General features: G+C 48.1%; 1 protein-coding gene across 1 annotated transcript in view; it reads left to right on the top strand.

Annotated features, from left to right (window-relative positions):
* Positions 1–2,190: 2,190 nt before the first annotated feature.
* Positions 2,191–16,180, top strand: part of AKAP8L (A-kinase anchoring protein 8 like) — a gene marked incomplete at both ends in the record, with an annotated part of 33,042 nt that continues 19,052 nt past the window's right edge. Inside the window, 3 exons of the mRNA XM_080715405.1 lie at positions 2,191–2,280; positions 13,047–13,050; positions 13,223–13,297. Coding sequence (XP_080571531.1) covers positions 2,191–2,280; positions 13,047–13,050; positions 13,223–13,297 — 169 coding nt within the window. The remainder of the gene's footprint in view (positions 2,281–13,046; positions 13,051–13,222; positions 13,298–16,180) is intronic.

Below are 16,180 nucleotides of genomic sequence, written 5' to 3' on the forward strand. Positions count from 1 at the left end.
ACAAGCGTGCGCCACGGTGTTCAGTTTTATTATCTTTTAAATAAGCACTTTTTAAAGAAAAAACAAAAAGCCAGGCATGGTGGCACATGCTTTTAATCCCAACATTTGGGAGGCTGAGACAGGAGGATCCCAGTTTGAGGAAAGCCTCAGCTACTTATGCCCTTTGCAATTTAGTGAGACCCTGTTTCCAAATAAAGTATAAAATATTTCTGGGAGTATAGCCCGTAGGTAGAAAGCCCCTGGGTTCCACCCCCAGTATCACACACACACACACACACACACACACACACACACACACACACACACACAGAGTCTAACATTCATTTTAGTACTTGTGGCCCTGACTCTGGGGGGAGTACTGGGGACAGAATCCAGGGTATTCTCCTTCTGAGTTACACGCCTAGCCCTATTTTATTCTTTTATTTTGAAGCAGGATCTATTGAGGCTGTCCTCAAACCTGTGATCCTCCTATCTCAGCCTCCCAAGTACTGGGATTACAAGTGTGTGTCACCACACCAGACTGACTTTTTTACATGTATTATCTCATGGAATGTTGTTGTAGCACTGGGGGTTGAACCCAGGAGCAACCCAGGTTAAACCTCTGAACTATGCCCTTAGCCCCATATTATTTTTTATATTTTTTTATTGTGGTACTTCCTCCAAGCTACCCCCTAAGTCCAATTTAAAAAAAAAAAAAATTGAAACAGGATCTAAGTTGCTAGGGATGGCAGTCTTAATTTTATATAGTATGGCTTTTCTGGATGGGGACAGTGTGGGCTGAACCCCCCAGAGGAATTCTACCTCTGAGGTAGACCCCAACACTTTCTTTTTTTTAAACCCAGAGTTTGTTTCCCTAGTAGAATCTCACTACTTGCTGAGGCTGTCCTCGAACCTGTGCTCCTCCTGTCTCAGCCTCTCGAGTACTGAGATTACCCGCCACGCCAGGCCAGTACGGCTTTACCAGGCTCTTGTAGGACCTGAAGGCCAGAGAAGTATGAAATTGCCCTAAACTTTGGCGGCCAAACCGCGTCCGAGAGGTGCGCGGCGCGGCGCGGCGGTCCCTGCTCCCTCTGGCGGGCGTCCAGCGCACTGGCGCTCAGCCCGCCCCGCCGCGGGCCCCGGGCCTCTACGTAGTGCGCAGCTCCGCCCCTCCGAACCCCGCAGGATTCCAGCTCTCCGCCGGCTCCTCTCTTCCAATCAACGCGGGTTTAGAAAAACGGAAGGCGGGGCAAAGGGCGGGGATATCGTGAGACTGGCAGTGCCTCTAACCACTGGCACAAAGAAGCGTTGAGATAGACAGCGAGGCCGCCGAATGGGCGCGAAGTCCGTGGCGGGCGTGAGCCAATGCGGTCGGGAGGCGGGGCCAGGGTGTGTGTGTAGAAGGAGCCTTGGGGATTGTCGCTGTTATCCAGGCGTCAGACGCGCCGAGCAGCTCCGGGAGAGCTCGGGTGCAGTGTACCCCGCCGCCATGAGCTATACAGGTGGGTCCGGCAGGGCGGGGTCACGCTGCGGGCGGGCGCCGGGGCCGGGCTGTGCCGGGGCTTCGCCGGCCTCGCCCACGCCTCCCTGGGCGCCCGGGTCACTGCCCTCTGCGGCCACAAAATGGCGTCGCGGGCCCGTCGCTTCGGGGTCGCGCCCCTCGCGCCGCGGTTCCTCGGTTCGCTGTGCTTGTAGCCTGGCGTCTGGGATCCTGGCCGCCCGAGGCCTTGGCCTCCGTGGCCTGTGCCTGTGGGCCCGGGCTCGGGGCAGCGCTGAGGCCTCCGCTCCCGCGGCCTCCATCCTTGCCCGGTTTTCGGACGTCGACGCTTCAGGTCGTTCTGCTGCTCTTTCGGATCAGTCAGCGACCTGGACTGCCGTCGCCATTGCCGCACCCTCCCCCACTTAAATCTCTCTGCAAAACGCTGCAGCTCCGCGCCCGCCCGCCCACCCTCCGCCGCCCCCAGAGCTGGGAGAGGCGCCAGGCCCGAGCGGGCGGCTGAGTAAATATTTGAAGGGCTTGGTGTGAATAGGGAGCCTTAGGCCCTGGAGCTTGAGCTTTGACAAGGAAAGGCTCGCTTCCGCATTAATTCCTTCCCACATCTGTCAAATTTACCCTGGCAGGTGCTGAATAGGCACTGGGAATGCTGACAGGAATTCCTCAAACAGCTGGTAGGCAGGGAGATCTTAATAGGCAACTAAACGTATTCTAGGATGGTCATTACTCTGAAGGGGTTGGTCAATTACACGGAGAGCTTAGAGACGTCTGTAAAGAAGGGTTTAAAGCGAGGCCTGGTGGCGGATGTTTGTAATCCCAGATTTTTGGAGGCGGAGACAGGAAGATTTGCAGGTTTGAGGACAGCCTGAGTAACTTGGTGAGACCTTGTTTTAAAAAAAAAAAAATAGGGCTGGAGGTGTAGCTTAGTGGTGGAATTCCTCTGGCTTCAATCCCCAGTACCCCCCCTTACGCATAAGTTTAAGTAGGTTCCTTAAGCAGAGTGATGGGAGGGAGCAGATAGCTGGCCAGGGAGCTCTGGCTGTAAAAGACTCAGGGGCAGGAACCCTGAAGATCTGCAGTTCCTGGGAAAGCCAGTGGGATCTGAACATGGTGGGCAGTGAGATGGGGAGGTCTGGGGGGGGGGGCTGGGATATGCTTGGGCGATTGTAAATCATCCCTAGGTGAATTGCTGAGGTTGCCTGGCTTGCGGTGGCAGGGACCCGTGAAGCCTCTCAGCCAGCCCCGACTCCTTTCCCAGGGAAGTAGTTCAAGCTCCAGCGTATGTGGCTGCTGGATAATAACCTGTATTCTATTCAGAATGTTCCAGACCAGGATGGAATCTGAAGCTCTGGCTCCTTGGTAAGCCACTTTATGTTGGCTACTCTGGCACCCAGCCTCTAGCTCAGTGGTTCTCAGCTAGGGATGATACTGCTGCCCCCCTTCAGATTTGGCAATGTCTGGAGGCAGCTTTGGTTTTCTCTTTTTATTTGGGTTGTACTGGGGATTGGACTTAGGAGGGGTGTTTTACCTGTGAGCTACATCACCAGCCCTGTTTTATTTTATTATTTATTTATTTTCATGTACTGGGATGGAGCCCAGGGGCATTCTGTCTCTGAGCTACACCCCCAGCCCTAATTTTTTTTTATTCTTTATTTTGAAACTGGGTTTGCAAAGGGCCTCACTATGTAGCTGAAGCTGTCCTTGAACAGTGATCCTCCCAAATGCTGGGATTATAAGTGTGCACCACCACTCCTAGCTCAGCTGGGTTTGTTTGTTTTTTTTTTTTTTTTTTTGAAACAGGGTCTTGCTAAGTTGCTGAGAGCATTGGCAAATTGCTGAGATGGGCCTAGAACCTGTTATCCTCCTGTCTTAGTCTCCCAAATACTGTGATTACAGGCACGTGCCACCATGCCCACTTGGTTATTTCTCTGCAGTATGTATGGGGTGCTACTGGCATCTAGTGGATAGAGAGGCTGGGAGCACTGCTTAGCATCCTGCAGTGCACAGCACCCCACCGCCACCACAAAGAATTTTCCGCTCTCGTACATCAGTAGTGCCAAGGCGAGGCAGCTGTGTTGGAGCCTTTCTCTAGCATTCCTAGTTTGAGTAGTCAGTAGGACTGTTTCCGACTCCTCTGTCATTCAGACGTACTTCTCTTCACCAAGTCTTGCCAAGATGGATGGTTGGGTGTTGTGGGGTAGTTTAATAAAAGAGCATTATTTGTAGAGACGAGGAAACTGAATTAGAGAAGTCACTAATGCTAAAGTCTGAATTTCACCTCCAGGTCTTGTAGTTTGTAATTCTGGGTTTGGTGGGCACTGAGGTATAGCCAACATAATGATTAGTTTTTCTTTGATCTTGACAAACTGAAAACCACAGTAGTTTTATAATGTGGGTGTTTCCCTTTTAAGAAGCAGACCAGAGCTGGGTGTGTATGTAGCTCAGTGGTAGAGCGCTTGCTTAGGATGTGTGAGGCCCTCGGTTCTACCCTACAACCCGCAAAGAATCAGACCACTAAATTCAAAGGCATTTTAAGTCACATTTCAGATGACTTTTTTTTTTTTTTAAGGGTAAGCCTTAGAAATCTTGAAGCAAGGCCGGGCGTGGTGGCGCACGCTTGTAATCTCCGTGCTTGGGAGGCTGAGACGGGAGGATCGCGCAGGTTCGAAGCCAGCCTCAGCTACTTAGTGAGGCTCTCAGCAACTTAGTGAGACCCTGTTTCCAAATAAAATTTTTTAAAAAATGGGTCTGGGAGTATAGCCCGGAGGTAGAAAGCCTCTGGGTTCCACCCCCAGTACCACCAAAAAAAAAAAGAAAAAAGAAATCTGAAGCAATTGTTACCATTGCTATTAAGCATAAAGGTGATAGAAATACTTTCTGTTAATTCATAGCGATTTGAACACAGTCCCTTTCTTTATACTTGGGAAAGGAGGCTTCATCTCTGAGAGGGAAGATGGGAGCAACGGGAAAACAGATCAGAAACAAATCTAAAATTGGGCCCTCAAACAAAGGCCCCAAATGCCGTTGTCTTTTTATAGAAACGTTTATTATCTCACAGAGCTGCATTGTGTTAGGAATGCACAAATGGCTCAGCCGGGTGGTTCTCGCTTTGGTTACATTTAGATTGCATTTTGGATGTCAGTCCAGACAGTAGTCATCTGAAAGCTTCCTGGTACTGGAGGGCCTGCCTGCAGGGTGACTCAGACTCCTGTTTATGACAGATTGATGTTGGCTGTGTTTCTTTACCATATGGACTTTTCTGTAGGGCTGTTGGAGGAACTCTGACAGCATGGCACCAGGGTCCCCTCAGAGCAGAGCAGCCAAGAAAGAGCGAGTCTGCAGTCTCAGAGCCTGGCATGGTGGCGCACGCCTATAATCCCAGTGCTTGAGAGGTTGAGACAGGAGGATCGTAGGTTCGAAGCCAGCCTCAGAAACTTAGCAAGGCTATCAGCAACTTAGTGAGAGCCTGTTTTCAAATTAAAAAAAAAAAAGTTTCAGAAGTCACACTTAGTCACTCAGTCATCTCCTTAAATCTTACTGCTTATGCTGGCCACCTGCTATTACTTTGAAGCAGACTATATCATCTCAGGAGACAAGAATCACTGGAGGCCAAGGGAGGCTGGTTACCATCCTGTTCTTGGCTCAAACAGATAGTAAAGGTTGGAAGCAACCTAACCTAGTTCCAGTCGCCCTCTAATTTTTGTCATTCTATATGATTCCTTTAAAAAATACCGTTTCGCCGGGTGTGGTGGCGCACACTTGTAATCCCAGCATTCTGGGAGGCTGAGACCGGAGGATCGCAGTTCGCAGACAGCCTCAGCTCTTTAGGCCCTTTGCAGCTCAGTGAGACCCTGTTTCAAAATAAAGAATAAAAAAATAGGGCAGGGCTATAGTTCAGAGGTCGAATGACCCTGGGTTCCATCCCCAGACCCGCAGGAAAAAAAAAAAAAGAATAAAATAGGGGTTGGGTATAGCTTAGAGATAGAATGCTCCTGGACTCAATCCCCAGTGACACACACACACACACACACACACACACACACACATACACACATTACTGTTTTAAGCTGGGTGTGAGTGATGGCACACACCTTAATCCAAATACTTGAAGGCTGAGACAGGAGGATTGAAGGTTTGAGGCCAGCTTTAGCAACTTAGCAAGACCCTCTTTCAAAATAAAAAATAAGGCTTGGGTGTAGCTCAGAGATAGAATGCCCCTGGGCTCAATCCCCAGGGTCCCCCTCAAAAAAATTAAACAGAACCGGGCATGGTGGTGCATGCTTGTAATCCCTGCACTTGGGAGGCAGAGACAGGAGGATCACGCAGGTTCGAAGCCAGCCTTGCTGGCTTAAGAGACCCTGTTTCCAAATAAAAAAGTACAAAAATAGGTCTGGGCGTGTAGTCCAGAAGTAGAAGGGTTTCCAGAAACCCCAGTGCCACCAAAAAAAAAAAAAAAAAAAAATAGAATACTGTTTTAAGTCCAGTGTGTTAATATGTACCAGTCACCCCAGCAACTTAGGAGGGTTGAGATAGGAGGATCACAAGTTCGAGGTCAGCTTGGGCAACTTACTGAGAACCTATCTCAAAATGAAAATGAAAAGGGCTGGGGTTGTAGCTAAGATGTAGCTTAATCTCCAGTATCACAAAAACAAAGAGTACTGTTTCAGAAGTGAAAAGGAAATAAAACTAAAGATGTTTTTAACCTGTCATGGTGGGATATGTCCATAACCCAGTACTTGGGAGGCTGAGACAGCCTCAGCAATTTAGTGAGACCATATTTCAAAATAAAAATAAAAAGGGCTGGAGATGTAGCTTGGAGGTGGAACGCCCCTGGGTTTGATCCGTAGTACCAAATAACAGCAAAACTAAAGATGTTAGAGGGAGGGGTCACGCAGAATTGGAAATCCGTGGTCTGAGCCTGACCTTACGGGGCCAGCCAGGGTTTTGCTTCACTTCTCTCTCTCATTCAGACTTGATCATGCTAGAAAACCGAACAAAGAAGAAAATACTTTATGCTCCAGATAAGAATTTATTCATAATAGGAGCCATAATTGGCTAACAGAAGGGCGTGCCCCAGATCCTGTGTTGTAGGACAGGATATTTATGTGGGAGGACTGAATAGAGCTGTTACTGCCAGGTCTGGTAGGTTAGGCTTGCTAGCTTGTCTCTTCCCCCTCCCACCTCACCGCCCTCTCTCTGGCTAGCTCATGTTTATTTCTTTTCTTTTTTTTTTTTTTTTTTTTTTTGGTAGTACTGGGGTTCCTGGAAGCCCTTCTACCTCCGGGCTACACTCCCAGACCTATTTTATTTTTGGAAACGGGGTCTCTTAAGCCAGCACATCTGGCTTTGAACCTGTGCGATCCTCCTGTCTCCGTCTCCCACGCGTGGGGATGACAAGTGTGCGCCACCACGCCCGGGGCTTCATGTTTGTTTCTTAGTTTGTGGTAGTCAGGATTGAACCCAGCGTCATTCTACCTCTGAGCTCCACACCCCTAACCCTATTTCCTTCCTTCCTTCCTTCCTTTCTTCCTAACTTACTTCCTTTCTTCCTTTCTTTTTGGTGGTACTAGGAATGGAACTCAGAGGCTTTCTACCTTTGGGCCACACTCCCAGACCTATTTTATACTTTATTTGGAAACTGGGTCTCACTAAGTTGCTGAGAGCCTCACTAGGTAGCTTGAGGCTGGCTTCGAACCTGCGTAATCCTCCTGTCTTAGCCTCCCAAGCGCGGGGATTACAAGCATGCGCCACCACTTTTTATTTTGAAACAGGGTTTCACTTAAGTTGCTGAGGCTGGCCTTGAACCTCTGCTCCTCCTGTCTCAGCCTCCCAAGTATTAGGATTACAGGCATGTGCTGCCACCATGCCCGGCTCACTCTTTCTCTCCCTCCTCCCCCAGTGCTGGGGATCCAACCCAGGGTTTCACACACGTCTCCACTCAGGCTAGGCGCTGAGCCACACCACCAGCCTTCTAACTTTTGTTCCTCAGGGAGGAACCAGGACCCCTCTCCTGAAGACACAGCTCCTTTGCTCTGCAGCTTACTTGTGCATTTTAGTATGTGCTCGTGTTGGGATCTGGTAAGCTCCCCATTGTAGTTGCAGTGCAGTCAGCCCTCTCTATCCTTGGGTTCCATATTTGGATTCAACCAGTAGAAGACTGAACATATTTGGGGCAGCCAGGTGTGGTGGCACATATCTGTGATCCCATTACTTGGGGGGCGGAGACGGGAGGATCACGCATTTGAGGCCAGCCTCAGCAGCTTACTTAGCAAGGTTCTCAGTGAATTTCTTTTTCTTTCTTTCTTTTTTTTTGAGGGCTTGGGAATGGAACCTAGGGGCATTTGACCTCTAAGTTACATGCCCTGTCCTATTTTTTATTCTTTATTTTGAAACAGGGTCTCACTAAATTGCCGAGGGCCTCACTAAGTAGTTGAGGCTCTCCGCAAACCACGATCCTCCAGTCTCAGCCTCCCGAATGTTGGGATTACAAGCGTGCGCCACCACGCCCAGCTGGTAAGTTTCAAAATAAAAAGGGCTGAGCCGGGCGTGGTGGCGCACGCTTATAATCCCCCCGTTTGGGAGGCAGAGACAGGAGGATCCCGCAGGTTCGAAGCCAGCGTAAGAGACTCTGGGAGTGTAGCCCGGAGGTAGAAGGGTTTCCAGGAACCCCAGTACCACCAAAAAAAGGGGGAGCTGGGGTTATAACTCAGAGGTAGAATACCTCTGGGTTCAATCTCCAGTACCACAAAAAAGCAATAACAACACATCACATAGCTGGGCATGGTGGCACAGGCCTGCCGTCTGAGCTGCTCAAGAGGATCACTTAAGTCCAGGAGCTCGGGGCCGGCTTGGACAGCATAGCAAGACTCCATCATGAACACACACATATTGTGTAAAGTCTGGTAGCATTTTGGTGGCTGTCCTGTTGCTGAACAAACAGATTTCCAGGATCTAGTTGAGCAGAGGAGAGGGTAGGGGTTGGGTACTTAAATTATCAGGCTTTCCTGAGCGTAACGCTTTCAGGTTTCTGGAGAACAGTTACTAAGTCATCAGTACTTGAAATCTAGGTGTGTCAGGGTGGTCACAGATCCCTGGGAAGGATCCATTTGAATTCACCCTCTTTAGTTGCGGAGGATATAAAAAGCCAGATTACTTTCTGTTTCTCCTTCCCAGGGCCCAGGCCCTGCTCCTTTTTGAGAAGTAAAGATGAAGATGAGCAGCTTCTTCTTTGGAGCCCTTGGAGGCCGGATGTGCTGGGAATTCTAGCGTAAGGAAAATGCGTTCCACAGCATCTTCACTGTGGTTGGGGCAGCATCCTGAAATTAAATACATCAGTGATAGAGCAGCAGGCCTGGGTTCTTCCCCAGTACCACAAAACTGACAAGCAGACAAAATCCATGTTAATTCTGTTGGCTTTGAATTACAGGGTAAGGATCTCGCCCAGGCCTCCGCTGGCTTCCGGGAGGATGAAATGAGACTGACAGACAAAGCCCTTAGCGCCCTGCAGGGGAAGCGCTTGTTCAGTGTTGGCTGCCTCTGCTGTCGTTTTTGTTGCTATGATCTTAAGAGATAAAATAGAGACTGTCAACAAATTTAAGAATATCTGCCAAGAGGAAGCCACTTGATGTGTGTGTTTTTTGTAAGCAAGTTATTGGAGAGTTTGGCTTTGATTTTGAGGTCAGGAGTTGGCTCCAGTGAGAAGAGGCAAACATTGCCTTTCATGGTATCTGTCATAATTTCAGTGCTAAAAGTGAATCACTTAAAGATATATTTTAGCTGGGTGTGGGGCACACACCTGTAATCCTAGTACTTGGGAGGTTGAGACAGGAGGATTGCGCTATGAGGCCAGCCTCAGCAGCTTAGCAAGGTCCTCAGCATCTTAGTGAGAGCTACACCCCAAAGCCCTATATTGGTTTTATTTATTTTTTTATTTTTATTGTTTTGGCGGTCCTGGGGATGGAACCCAGGGGCCTTCTACATCTGGGCTACACTCCCAGACCTATTTTATATTTTATTTGGAAACAGGGTCTCTTAAGCCAGTTGAGGCTGGCTTTGAACCTGCACAATTCTGTCTCAGCCTCTCAAGCGAGGGGATTACAAGCGTGCACCACCACGCCCGGCCTATATTGGTTTTTTTTTGAAACAGGATCTTACTGAAGCTGGTTTCAAACCTGTGATCTCGTCTCAACCTCCCAAGTACTGGGATTACAGGCATGTGCCATCATGCGCAGCTAGTGTGTACTTTTTTTTTTCAGTACTAGGGGTGGAATTTAGGAACATTCTACCTTAGGGCTACACCCCAGCCCTATCTTTCCTTTCCTTTCCTTCCTTTCTTTTGCAGTACTGGGGATGGAACCCAGGGGCATTATACCTCCTACGTACACCCCCAGTCCTAGTTTTAGTGCCCTCCCCCTCTGGGGTTTGGAACCCAGGGGCACTCTACCTCTGAGCTACACCCCCAGCCCTATTTTTTATTCTTTATTTTGAAACTAAGTTCCAGAGGGCCTCACTAAGTACCTGAGGCTGTCTGCACCTCTGGTCTCAGCCTCCCTAATGCTGGGATTATAAGCGTTCGCCACCACACCTGGCTTGTTTTTAGTCTCTAAAAATTTATTTTGAAACAGAGTCTCATTGAGTTGCGAAAGCCTTGCTAAGTAAACTGAGGCTGTCTGCAAACCTTGATCCTCCAGTCTCCGCCTCCTGAATGCTGGGATTACAAGTGTGTGCTACTTCACCTAGCTTTGTTCTTTATTTTGAAACAACTTCTCACTAAATTGTAGAGGGCCTCACTTAGTAGCTGAGGCTGTCTGGGAACCGCAATCCTCCTGTCTCAGCCTCCCAAGTACTGGGATTATAACGTGTGCCTAAAAAATAGATTTTTTTTGGTGGTATTGGGGGTGGAATCCAAGGGCTTTCTACCTCCGGGCTATACTCCCAGACCTATTTTATATTTTATTTGGAAACAGAGTCTTAAGTTGCTGAGAGCCTCATTAAGTAGATGAGGCTGGCTTTGAACCTGCGCGATCCTCCTGTCTCAGCTTCCCAAGCTCAGAGATTACAAGCGTGCGCCACCATGCCTGGCTCTAAAACATGTATATTTATTTATTTATATTTATTTATTTATTTATTTATTTTGTGGTACTGGGGTTCCTGGAAGCCCTTCTACCTCTGGGCTATACTCCCAGACCTATTTTTTTTTTTAAATTTTTATTTGGAAACAGGGTCCCTTAAGCCAGCATGGCTGGCTTCGAACCTGAGCGATCCTCCTGTCTCCGCCTCCCAAGCGCAGGGATTACAAGTGTGCGCCACCACATCCGGCTCTAAAAAATATTTTTAAAGTAAGTATCAGCGCTAATCATAGTCTATTACAATTAGTCTTTAAGAGTGATGGTTTCTACCAGGTGTGGTGGCACACGCTTGTAATCCCAGCATTGGGGAGGCAGAGACTGGAGGATCATGGTTCCCGGACAGCCTCAGCTACTTAGCAAGGCCCTTCACAACTCAGACCCTGTTTCGAAAACAAAAACAAAAACAAGCTAAAAAGTAGGGCTGGAGATATAGCTCAGAGGTAGAATGACCCTGGGTTCTATCCCTGGTACTGAAAAAAAAAAAAAAAAAAAGACTAACCTAGATGCATTCTACCTCTGAGCTACACCCCTAGCCCTGTTTTTTTCTTTTATTTTGAAATAGGATCGAGCCAGGTGTGGTGGACATGCTCATAATCCCAGTACTTGGGAGATGAAGACAGGAGGATTGCAAGTTTGCACCCAGCCTCAGCTAGTTACTTAGTAAGGTCCTTCACAACTTGTGAGACCCTGTTTCCAAATTAAAAAATAATAATAAAATAATAGGGCTGGGATGTAGCTCGGAGATTACCCCTGGGTTCAATCCCTAGCATCACAAAAAGAAAAGAAACAAGGTCTCACTAAATTGCTGAAGGCCTAAGTTCCTGAGGCTGGTCTGGAAACTGCGATTCTCTTGTTTCAGCCTCCCAAGTACTGGAATTACAAGCATGGGTTACCATGTCCTACCAGATTTTTTTCTTTTCAAATTTTGGAATATTTACATATCCTGATGATATGTCTCAGAAATTGGACGCATCTCAACATGAAATTCATTTATGAATGCATTTTGTTTCATATACACCTTGTACATTTAGCCCAAAGGTGTTTTTTTTTTTCCCCAGTACTGAGGATGGAATTCAGGGGCATTTTACCTCTGAGCTACACCCCAGCCCTATTTTTTATTCTTTCTTTCCTTCTTTCTTTTCTTTTTTTTTTTTTTTTTTTTTTTGTGGTACTGGAGGTGGAACCCAGAGGCTTTCTACCTCTGGGCTATACTCCCAGACCCATTTTTTATAATTTATTTGGAAACAGGGTCTCACTAAGTTGCTGAGAGCCTCACTAAGTAGCTGAAGCTGACTTCGAACCTGCGCGATCCTCCTGTCTCAGCCTCCCAAGCTCAGGGATTACAAGCGTGCGCCACCACGCCCGCCCGGCTTTTTATTCTTTATTTTGAAACAGGGTCTCACTGAGTTGCAGAGGGCCTCACTAAGCGGCTGAGGCTGTCCTTGAACCGTGATCCTCCTGTCTCAGCCTCCCGAATGCTGGGGTTACAAGCGTGCGCCACCATGCCTGGCTTAGCTCAAAGGTAATTTTATACAATATTTTTAGTGTACCAGTGTTTTGACTGAACCCTTGCATATAACGCCAGGTGTAGAATTTTCCACATGTTGCATCATTTTAGTGCCAACAGTTTAACATTTTGGAGCATTTGAGATTTTGGATTAGGGTCTGCAGCCTCTATAAAGTATGATACATATTATTTTCATACAAACATGCCGAACTCAAATGATCACATTTAAGAAGGAACAGAACCCAGGTGGTGCGCTGTAAGCCCAGTACTTGGGGAGGCTGAGCAAGAGATTGCAGGTTCTAGGGCAGCAACAGCAAATAACTGAGATCCTGTTTCCAAATAATGAAATAAAAAGGGCTGGGGATGTAGTTCATGGGTAGCATGCCCCTGGGTTCAATACCCAGTACCAAGAAGTAAGAATAAGAAGAATAAAAAATAGGGCTGGGAGTGTATCTCAGAGGTCGAAGCTCCTGTGTTCAATTCCTAGTACCACATACATATAAGTAAATAAATAAACAAATTGAGCTGGAGGTGTAACTCAGACATGGACCACCCCTGGTTTCAGTCCCCAGTGTTGGAAGGGAGGAAGGAGGGGAGGGGAAGACAGAAGAGACTGGGGTACAGCTCAGCAGTAGAGACCCTGGTGTTAATCCCCAGCACCACCAAAACAAAACAATAAAAAAGAGCACTGCACACATTTTTCAGTGAGAAAACTAAAATATAAAGTGGTTTTTGTTTCAGATGCGTAAGGAAGGGGGCATTATTTGCTTTAACATTGCTTCACAATTAACCGCATTCGTGTTTGAACTGGAAGTAGTTCACCTTTGGGCAAAAAGAATTTTCCTCCTTTGACTGAATGATGATTTAGGTGTTCAGTAGTCAAAACTGGTTACTAGTTTAAATGCTTAACAGTGTTTCTCTCGTCCTTGTGGAGTAGACAGGTAAGCATAGCCTGCCTTTCCATTGGTCGGTATGTTCCAGAGGTCTAATTAAAATATGGCATCCACAGGTTTCTGAGGGGAGGGCCTGCTAGCCAGTCTATTCTGAAGGGTAGTCTTAGTCATTTTCCTGTGACTTGTTTGGAGAAATTAACTACACTGTGCATATGTTTAGGCTTTGTCCAGGGATCTGAAACCACTTTGCAGTCAACATATACGGACACCAGCGCCCAGCCCACCTGTGACTATGGTAAGTGTGGGTCCCTGTTGGCAGCTGGAGTGTCTTGCCTTCTATTGGCAGAGAAGCCCTGTGTCCTTGGTTAGTGTGTGTGTGTGTGTGTGTGTGTGTGTGTGTGTGCATGTGTGTGTGTGTTACTGGGGGTGGGACCTAGGGGCTTTTCTACCTCTGGGCTATACTTCCAGACCTGTTTTTATTTGGAGACAGGGTCTCACTAAGTTGCTGAGAGCCTCACTAAGTAGCTGAGGCTGGCTTCGAACCTGTGCGATCCAACTGTCTCAGCCTCCCTAGCACTGGGATTACAAGTGTGCACCACCACGCCCGGCTCGGCCTTTGTTGTTTTGGGCTTTGCTGTCACCTGTCTTTACTAAACACAAACTTGTCTAAAGTGGTGTGGTGGGCCATATTACTAGCTGGTGCTTCCCTTTGGGGGTAATTATGGTAACAGTCTCTCTGTTACTGAGCAAGCTAGGCTGTAACTGATAGATTTCTTTGGCCTTTTGACATTTTGTAGAAGTACCTGCAGTCTTTGACCAAAGATCGGGCTGTAGAAAGTTCCTCATGAGGGCCTGGGGAGGATAGAGCCAATCGAAGTCTAAATGCTTGATCCAGGAGAAACGAAGCTAATAACTTAGCCCGGGGTACACGTGCCCCCTGTGGGGGAGAGGCTGTCCTTGCATCTGTTGGTTCTTAGAGATTGCAGCCAGGCCACCTCAAGTCAGGGCTTCCACACACAGTGTTGAGTGCGTTGTCCAATGATTTCTCAAGTATGGACAGACACGCTTACTTCTCTAGTTCAGCGGTGACCACCCGGAGGTATTGCAGGCGCTGCATAGTCCTAGTGGTGGACTGCAGTGGCACGGCGCTGCCCGTAAGGCCAGTCTTTGGTGGTCTGTGAGCTGAGGGTGCAGCTCAGAGGTAGAAAGCCTCTGGCTTCGATCCCCAGTCCCCTCCCCTCAACCACACACAGATAAATAAGTGAACAATAGCTGTTGCAAAGACCCGGAGTTTTGGTGGCCCCGCCTGAGAGGACTTGTGCTGTCCATGCTCTCTTGCCCAAGGCTCGCTGAATGCCACAGTCGTCTAGAATTCCTTGGCTGCTTGCCACCACCTTCCCATTCTCTGAACGCCGGCTTGTGGAGGAGCCCAAGTGCCGGCATTTCCTGGTTCCTCTTCTCGGTTTCACTGTCTCCTCTGTGGTCTGGATTCTGCCATTCATTATGCTGCCATCTCACAGAGCTTTGGTTCCCTGCCCTGGGGCGAGTGTGGCAAATACAGAGTCTCACCAGAGATGCGGAGGGGCACTTCTGGGGAGGACTCGGGGCTGCTTGACTTGAGCTCCCATGTAGCTTTGTACCTTGTCAGGTCGCAGTGGCTTTGTGTTCCTGGAAATTTTTTTTTTTTTTTTTTTTTTTTTGTGTGTGTGTGTGGTACTGGGGTTTCTACCTCCAGGCTACACTCCCAGACCTATTTATATATATTTTTTTGGAAACAGGGTCTCTTAAGCCAGGGAGGCTGGCTTCGAACCAGCGCGATCCTCCTGTCACCGCCTCCCAAGCACAGGGATTACAAGTGTGCGCCACCACACCTGGCACGAAAATTGAATTTTTACCATGTGTTAGGATCAGATCAATAGCATATTTAGTTGTATTTTATTTTATTTTATTGGCACTAGGGATTGAACTCTACCTCAAAGCTACACTCCACCTCCAAGCTACACCCCCAGACTTACTGTATGTCTTATTTGGAAACAGAGTCTCAGTAGGTTACTGAGAGTCTCACCAAATTGCCAAGGCTGGGTTTGAACTTGCGCTCCTCCAATCTCAGCCTCCCAAGTAACTCTGCCTGGCTGCATGTTGCTTCTCTTCCTTCCCTTCACACTGTGCTCTTGTACAGTGTACTTGCACAATTCAAGGGCATATAGGTCCTCTCTCTGAAGGCTGATAGCGAGGGGGTCTAGGGTGGTTTGTGTCTTGCCCTATAGACCTTGATTTGTGATTTGGGCGAAATGATTTCAGTGTGGGTGTGAACTCTGCCAGGCTTTTCTTATATAATACCTCCATGGCATCTGTCAGTCCTTGGTGCTGAAGCTGGAACCCAGGCCTCATGCATGCTCGACTCTGTAGCCTGCAGTCTTTGAGGTGCTATCAACTATTTTCATCCAGTTAGTGCTTAGCACTGGGGGGGGGGGCTCATCTTTTAATTCTGGCTCTTCCAAGGAGGAATGTAGGAGCCAAATTCTGGAGCCAAGTGTGTCGGGAACAGAAGGCTCCTTAAATACCAGATGTTTGGCGCCACAGAAGGCCCGACACAATGTGTGGGCATGGTGCCTCCAGTTCGAGGGTCTCGGGAGGTTCAGCCTGCAGTAGCCAGTCAGGTACTGGGAAGAACTGCCTTTACTTGTGAATTAAAACTGGGTTTTTAAGAGCCGGGAGTGGTGGCGCAGCACGCTTGTAATCCCAGCATTCAGGAGGCTGAGATCGGAGGATCGCGGTTCGCAGACAGCCTCAGCTACTTAGTGAGGCCTCTGCAACTCAGTGAGACCCGGTTTCAAAATAAAGAATAAAAAATAGGGCAGGGGGTGTAACTCGGAGGAGGTCAAATGCCCCTGGGTTCCATCCCCAGACCCGCCAAAAAAAAAAAAAAAAAACTGGGTTTTTAGCCGGGCATGGTGGTACACGCTTATAATCCCAGCATCCAGGAGGCTGAGACACAAGGATTGTGGTTCGGGGATAATCTCAGCTACTTAGTGAGGCCCTTTGCAACTCAGTGAGACCCTGTTTCAAGATAAAGAATAAAAAAGTAGGGCTGGGAGGTGTGAGCTCAGAGGTAGAATCCCCCTGGGTTCAATCTCCAGTACTGCCAAAAAAAAACCCCAAAAAACTAGTTTTTTAG

This window comes from Muscardinus avellanarius, assembly GCF_963383645.1.
Source record: "Muscardinus avellanarius genome assembly, chromosome: 18".
Classification (NCBI taxonomy): Eukaryota; Metazoa; Chordata; class Mammalia; order Rodentia; family Gliridae; genus Muscardinus; species Muscardinus avellanarius.